The sequence below is a fragment of the Mobula hypostoma genome, chromosome 12, assembly GCF_963921235.1.
Source record: "Mobula hypostoma chromosome 12, sMobHyp1.1, whole genome shotgun sequence".
Lineage (NCBI taxonomy): Eukaryota > Metazoa > Chordata > Chondrichthyes > Myliobatiformes > Myliobatidae > Mobula > Mobula hypostoma.
In genome coordinates this window covers 104,962,371-104,970,410 of record NC_086108.1, presented here as the reverse complement: position 1 = coordinate 104,970,410, position 8,040 = coordinate 104,962,371, and the positions used below count along the sequence as shown (strand labels likewise).

At 43.6% G+C, this 8,040-nt stretch overlaps 1 protein-coding gene across 2 annotated transcripts in view; it reads left to right on the top strand.

Annotated features, from left to right (window-relative positions):
• Nucleotides 1-497: 497 nt before the first annotated feature.
• adgrl4 (adhesion G protein-coupled receptor L4) overlaps nt 498-8,040 on the top strand; it is a 169,507-nt gene continuing 161,964 nt past the window's right edge. The window contains exon 1 of one of the 2 annotated variants that reach the window (XM_063064755.1): nt 498-679. In XM_063064755.1, the coding sequence (XP_062920825.1) occupies nt 658-679 (22 nt within the window). In that variant the 5' untranslated portion in view covers nt 498-657. The remainder of the gene's footprint in view (nt 680-8,040) is intronic. The other variant, XM_063064756.1, reaches the window with a different exon arrangement.

Here is an 8,040-nt window from a genome sequence, read left to right as displayed (position 1 = left end):
GGGCTGGTGAAGAGAAGAGAAGAGATCAGACGGGAGCCTGAATCGAGAATAGAAAAAGAGAAGTTGGTGGGGGGGGGAATAGAAATTACCTGAAGTTAGAGAAATCAATGTTCATATCACCAAGTTGGAGGCTCCCCAAGCAGAATATGAGGTGTTGCTCCTCCAACGTGGCAGAAGAGGAGGCCATGGTTCGACATGTCAGGACGAGAATGGGAAGTAAAATTAAAATAGGTGGCCACTGGGAAAACCTGCCTGTTGTGGCGGACGGAGCAAATGTGCTCGATGAAGCAGTCCCCCAATCTATGTCTGTTCTCACCAGTGTGGAAGGGGCCACACAGGGAGCAGTACCACCTGTGGAAAATTTTGATTTATTTCATTTTTAACCTTATCTTTAAATATTTGTTTGATTTATTTCTTCCTTTAATGGATCTTTTTTTTTGTTCATACATTATAACTATTATCGAAAATTTCTGGGAAGAGAAATGAAGGCCTTTGATTGTTGGGATTCCTGACTCCATGCAGGATGTGATGATCTCAGATCCTTAGTTCAGAGGCAGGAAAGAAGTTAGTCAGGAAACTGGTGCCGCCTCAAAGCAGGAGAACTGTGGCTGCACACCCCAACTCCGATCGCAGGGCTGATCACTGGCTGCAGGCTCCATGAAATTCGTCTTACTGTGTGGTAAGTGGGGCAACAGAAACGTGAACCCCATGCAATAGTTGTGCTAGCTACCTTTAATAAATGGGAAGACTTCAGGCAAGAATCATTTGGAAAAGAAGTCTTCTTCACTAATGGCATGCTGTTGTACGGAAGTTCTATATATTATGCATCTCTCTATTGACTCTTTATTGTTCTCATCCATAATGCCTTAATTTCAAAAGGTTATTCTCCGAACCTCCCTACCTGTCTCCTTTAACGTGCATCTTATAACCAACATTTTTATCCAAGCATTTGCCCACTCTATTCTATGATGTATTTTGGAGTCAAGTTTTACTTTGCTGTACGCTCTATGAAGAAGTGCCTTTGGCTCTTTACTCTGTGGCAAGGTCTATGCAAGTTCAAGTTCTGTTCTTAAGCTTCTTAAAACCATTGCCTGCTTCTATTAACAAGGGATATTTCCTTTTCCTTTACTTATCAGAGTCCAGAAAATGTCCACAAAAGACTCTGCTGGGCAGTACCTATGTTTTATTTGCAATGTGTGCTGTTGTGGATTTAATGCTTAAAACCATTGCCTGCTTCTATTAATGATGGTTATTTTCTTTTGCTTTACTTATCAGAGTCCAGAAAGTGTCCACAAAAGACTTGGCTGGGTAGTAGCTATGTTTTATTTGCAATGTATGCTGCTGTGGAGTTAATGCTTAAAACCATTGCCTGCTTCTATTAGCAAGGGATATTTCCTTTTGCTTTACTTATCAGAGTCCAGAAAGTGTCCACAAAAGACTCTGCTGGGCAGTAGCTACTTTTTAGCAATGTCTGCAGCTGTGGATTTAATATGGCTCTTAGCTGCTTGTTGTTAGTTCAAAAGGAAAGGAAGGCAGAGATTCATTTAGGTGCCGATGCAGCTTGACCTGCTGAGTACTTCCAGCACCTGCTGCCTTTATTTCAGATATATTTAGCCACTTTTAAGTACTTCCTTAAAAACCTCTGAGCATCTTACTTCCATTCAACAAACTTCGTCGTGTAACCCCTGCTGCAGTGTAAAATTCCACGCTTCCCCTGAAGAGAAACAATGCAGAAGAGAGTTCCAAAGGGAATCAGAGCCAGAACCAGGATCAGGGTTAGTATCACTGACATACAGTATGTTGTGAGATTTGTTGTTTTATGTCAACGTTACAGTACATACATAAAATATTCTATAAATTATAATAAGGAATATATAATATACGCTCAGTAGCCACTTTATTAGGTACCTCCTGTACCCAATAAAGTGGCCATTGAGAGAACATTTGGGTCTTCTGCTGCTGTAGCCCACTCACTTCAGGGAGTTTCACCCTCAAACAGCGACTGCTCACTCTTTTCCATAGATGCTACCTGGCATGGAGTTCCTCCAGCATTTTGTGTGCATTACCTGATTTCCAGCATCTTCAGATTAGATTGGATTAGATTATGAGGACACGCAGTCCTCTTTTATTATCATTTAGTAATGCATGCGTTAAGAAATGATACAATATTCCTCCGGTGTGATATCACAGAAACACAGGACAGACCAAGACTGAAAAACTAACAAAAACCACATAATTATAACATATTGTTACAACAGTGCAACAATACCATAACTTGATGAAGAACAGGCCATGGCACAGTAAAAAAGTTCAAGGTCTCTCAAAAGTTCCACATCTCACGCAGACGGGAGAAGGAAGAAAACTCTCCCTGCCATGCCCGACCACCGTCCAACTCTGAGTCGTCTGAAAACTTCGAGCCTCCGATCAGCCCTCCGACACCGAGTACCGAGCACCATCTCTGCTGAACGCTTCGACCTCAGCCTCGGTCACCAGCAGCAGGCAAACCTGGGGATTTTGGGGCCTTCTCTCCGGAGATTCTCGATCGCACAATAGCAGCGGTAGCGAACCGGGCATTTCAGAAGTTTCTCCAGATGTTCCTCTGTGCTTCTCACATCTGTCTCCATCAAATTAGAATTGTGCACGGCGTCCTACTTACAAATACGATATCATTTCATTGGAGAGCTGCATGCGCTGTGTCGTGTCTCCATCTTCTCCTCCCACCCTTTTATCTCATTTGTGATTCAATGTGTTGTGCATTCAGAGATGCTCTTCTGCACACCACTGTTGTAATGTGTGGTTATTTGAGTTACTGTCACCTTCCTGTCAGCTTGGACCAGTCTGGCTACTTCCTCTGACCTCTCTCATTAAGAAGGCATTTTCACCCACAGAACTGACACTCTCTAGATGCTGTTTGTCTTTCACACCATTCGCTGTAAACTCTACAAACTGTTGAGCATGAAAATCCCAGGAGATCAGCAGATTCTAAGATATTCAAGCCACCTTGTCTGGCAACAACAATCATTCCACGGTCAAAGTCACTTAGATCACATATCCTCCCCCATTCTGAACAACAACTGAACCTCTTGACCATGCCTGCATGCTCTTATGCACAGAATTGCTGCCACATGATTGGCTGATTAGATATTTGCATTAACGACCAAGTGCACAGGTGTTCCTAATAAATAATAAGTGTCCAAAGAGAAGGTAAAAGTAGTGAGGTAGTATTCATTGTCCATTCAGAAATCTGATGGTGCAGTAGAAAAAACTTCTTTCTAAAACATTGTGTGTGGATCTTCAGGGTCCTGTACCTCCTCTCTAATAGAAGAGGGCATTTCCTCAGTGATGTGGCTCTTAATGATGCACCTCCCCAGCTCCCAGCTGATATTCTTCAATCGCTGCTTTAATAAGCTGAGGTCATTCTCTGCAGGAAACAAAATTAAAACATAGTTTTTAATGATGTTGTAAGTTAGTAGGATTTTTAATAATGCAAGAAAGAAGGCTGCTGGAGTGTCAGCAATTAGGCAGAGCAGATTTAAGATAATTGGGCCAATGTTCAGAGGGAAGATGAGGAGAAAATTATTCAGTTTCTCACGGTGAAATGTGATCTTGAAGGTAGTGTCTGTGGGATCGGACACAACAGTCACCTTCAGAATGGATTTGAAAATACAGTTGAAAACAATAATCGCAATGTTGTGTAGAAAGGGCCTGATTAATTGGCTCGCTGCTTGAAACATAGCTATAGTGACTTAAATTCTGCCCCCTATCCAAACTATTTGATTTTATGACTTTATTCTAGTCACCAAGACAATTTGGAATGGGGCTTACCAGTTTTGGAGGAAAACAGGGTTGCAGGAAATCCTGCTGTCATGTTTACAACGTTACAGTGATTAGAACAACCATCACTTCCTGGTGTCGGGGAGGCCCATGGGGAGCAGCTGGATCTAAGTATCAAACAATAAAGTATTTTACCAGTAGTTTTACCATCTGCGTGATTAAATTACTTTGGCTATATCTCTGCAAAAACACTTCATTTGCGTGTATTGTGTCATAGGAGCTGTTAGGGAGTTGCTGCCACGGTAGTGTAGTGGTTAGCACGATGCTACTACAGCTCAGAGTTCAATCCCAGTGCCCTCTGCAAGGAGTTTGTATGTACTCCCTGTGAACGCATGGGTTTCCTCCGGGTGCTCTGGTTTCCTCCCGCAGTCCAAAGACCTACAGGTTAATAGGTTAATTGGTCACTGTAAATTGTCCTGTGGTTAGGCTAGGGTTAAATGGGTGAGTTGCTGAGCGCAGCAACTCGTTGGGCCAGAAGGACCTGCTCCGTGCTATATCTCTAAATAAATAGATAAATTACATATATGTGTAATTGTCAATTTTTTGGCATGTTTGATTTTTTATTTTATTGGCAAAAAGGCAACATCTATCATTAAGAACCCCATCACCCAGCACATGCTCTTTCATTACTACCACCAGAGCGGAGGTACAGGAGCCTGAAGACCCACACTCAATGTTTTAGGAACAGCGTCTTCTCCTCAGCCAGCAGAGTTCTGAGTCGTCTGTGAACTAAACTGTGAACACTATCTCACGATTTTTGCTCTCTCTTTGCACCACATATTCAATTTGAATTTTTAGAACTATTTCTTATTATGGTTTATTGTGTGTTTATGTATTCCATTGTCCTGCTGTTCCAAAACAGCAAACCTTATGACGTACTGTGCGTCATGACATTAAACCTGATTCTGATTCTGATTCTGGTTATGTTCCGTGGTCAGGGCAGTGCTAAGGTGGTGGGGGAGGGGGAACAGCACTGTCAGAGTGACTGTTTATCAGATCGGATGCCCCTTCCCCTCCCCCCGATCAACGTCTATCCTATAACCACAGCTATGTGTGTCACAGTAGCATTACTGCTAGTATAATACTTTACAGTGCCATGGTACGGGGTTCAAGTTGAGCTGCTGTCTATGAGGAGATAGTACGCTCTCCCAGTCACCATGTGGGTTTCCTCCGGGAGCTCCAGTTTCCTCCCACATTTCAAAGACGTACAGGTTAGAGTTAGTGAGCTGTGGACATACTATGTTGGCGCCAGAGGCACAGCAACACCTGTGGGCTGCTCCCAGCAACATCCTCAGATTGCGCATTTTATTCACACAAGCGATGGTTTAATGTTTCAATGTATACATGACAAATAAAGCTAATCTTTTCATCTTTAATCAAAGTTATTGCAAAACGATAATTGAAGAAAAACAGAAATGAGAAATGGACAATCTGCCTGTTTTCTTGTAATGCTGGTGGAACTATCTCCTTCATATGCTCAGACAGGGTACTCACTTACTGTCCACTATGCTACTGGTGTTCAGGGCAACTATGAAGATCCTCCATCTCTAGCCATATTAAAGGCTTCCTTCACCATGTCGGTAGCTGCTTCGCTGCTTTCACTACTGTCAGTCATGCAAATTTCTGCTGGAGACTCAGGAATACCGGCACACTCAGAAGTAGAAGGATTCTTCATTGCTCTTTCCATAACAATTTTGTTTGACCCGTCAGGGTTATTAGCTCTGAGCTGAAACTCTGAACCTGGAGGACTGGGGGACACTCTTAGAGGACTAGGGGCCTCTACCCTTTGACCTGTTTGGCATGGGTGACCCTACAAGAGCCAAAGCATAAAGCACTGACTCCAGTCAGCATAGCTTTCTGGGCCATTCTGGGTCATAGCTTCCAAACCCTATGACACGATTGTTGTCCTCTTGGAGGTCTAACGGAAGGAGGCTCTTCTGCCCAGCTGGTCTATCTGACCACGGTGCCTCATCCAAGCCGATCCCATGTCATAGTATTTGAAGGTCCATAACCTTTGGAATGTTTCCAATCCATTCACCTGTCCAACGGGCCCGTGTGCAAGGTTGGATCACTCTGAGCACCAAGCTGATATGAAGAACTTGACAACACAGTAAGATAAAGAACACAATAACAATGTTAAAAACACAATAAATATAAGTACATAGAATAGTTTATACACTGTGCATAGACTGGTATCCATAGACTGATGCCAGGCACAGGAGTGTCTGTACATAAGGTGATTGACAGGAAATAATTAAGTAGTGGTGCTTGGGGGTGTGGAGCATTGGGTTAGTGGGCAGAGGTATTGATCAGTCTTACTGATTGGGGAAATGAACTGCTTTAGAGTCTGGTGATCCAGATGTAGATGCTACGTAGCCTCCTCCCAGATGGGAGAGGGACAGACAGTCCGTGAGCAGGGTGGATGGGATGTCCCTGATGACAGGTAGGCTGATGTCAGTGATGCATTGGGCATTTTTGACTACCTGATTTAGAGCCTCCCTCTCTGCCGCAGTACGGTTTCTGTTCCATGCCCTCTATTGCACATCTGTAGAACAATGTGAGAATAATGTGCATAGTCCTGTTCTCTTCAGAAAGTAGAGGTGTTGGTGAGCTTTCCTGATTGTGTGGAATGTGTTCCGGGTCTATGAGAGGTTGTGTGAGATGTGCACTCTCATGAGTTTGAACTGTTTGCAGTTTCCACTGCTGTGCCACTGATGTAAAGAGGGATGTGTGGGGTGAGGTCAATAACCATCTCCTTTGTCTTGTTGGAATTGGGGAAAAGGTTATTTGCCTGGCACCAGGACTTGAGCTTTTCCAACTCCTCTCTGCAGGCCATCTCATCATTGCCAGAGATGAGCCCCTCCACTGTTGTGTCATTGGCGAACTTGACAATGTGATTTCTTGGGGTGTTTGGCCATGCAGTCATCTGCGAGCAGAGTATTCAGCAATAGGCTCAGCAGACAGCCCCGAGAGACGCTGTATTGAGGATTATAGGGGGGGAAGGAGCGGGTCTGCATGCTGACTATCTGAAATCTGTGGGTTAGGAAGTCCAACACCCTGTTACTCAGTGGTGTATTTAGACTGAGGAGTAGGAGTTTGTTCACCAAAGTCTGTGGGACAATAGTTTTGAATGCCGAGCTGAATTACAGAAACGGCATTCTGAAAGAATGTCAGGGCCAGGCGTATGACAGATGCTATGGCATTTATTGTAGAGGTTCTGTAGGTAAGCATATTGGTGAGAGTCCAATGTGGCAGGTGTGGAGTTTTTGATATATGCCATTACCATCTGTTCAAGGCACTTCATGAAGATTGGTGTCAGTGCCATCATGCAGTAGATGTTTAGTTCTGAAGGTGTAGAGTTCTCTGCTAACCTGACAGAGGAGTAGTTTTCATGACCAGAATTGTGTTGCAAGTCTTGAAACGTACATAAAAGTTGTTTAGAGCATCAGGGAGGGAGGCGTCACTACCCAGTTAATGTTATTTTTCCTTGCGTATGTCAGAGATGCCCTGGATGCCCAGCCATGTACGCCGGGTATTGTTATTGAAAAGTTAATAGTAAATTAATCATCAAAGTACATATATAGGCATCCGTTAGTCTCGTGAGACCATGGATTTGCGCCTTGGAAGGTTTCCAGGGCGCAGGCCTCGGCAAGGTTGTATGGAAGACCGGCAGTTGCCCATACTGCAAGTCGCCCCTCTCCATGCCACCGAGGTTGTCCAAGGGAAGGGCATTACGACCCATACAGCTTGGGACCAGTATCAAAGTACATATACCTAACCATTTACAACCATGTGATTCATTTTCTTGCAGGCATTCACAGTAAATACAAGCAACACAATAGAATCAGTGAAAGTCCACACCCAACAAGACTGACAACAAACAATGTGTTAAAAAAACCAACAAACTGTGCAAATGCAAAGGAAATAAATACTAATAATAAACAAGTGAGCAATAAATATCAAGAACATGTGATGAAGAGTCCTTAAAAGTGAGTCCATATGTTGTGGGAATAGCACAGTGATGGGGTGACTGAAGTTGAATGAATTAGACAGGTGTTCCTGAATTTTTTGAGCAAAGGCAGTCTTTGCCCTCTTGAGGCCTAAGATGATGTTTCTCCTGGCCACTTTGAGAGTTGTTCTGTCAGCTGGCTTGAAGACAACATCCCGAGCTTTGAGTAGGAAGCATGCCCCTGTGTTTATCCTCAG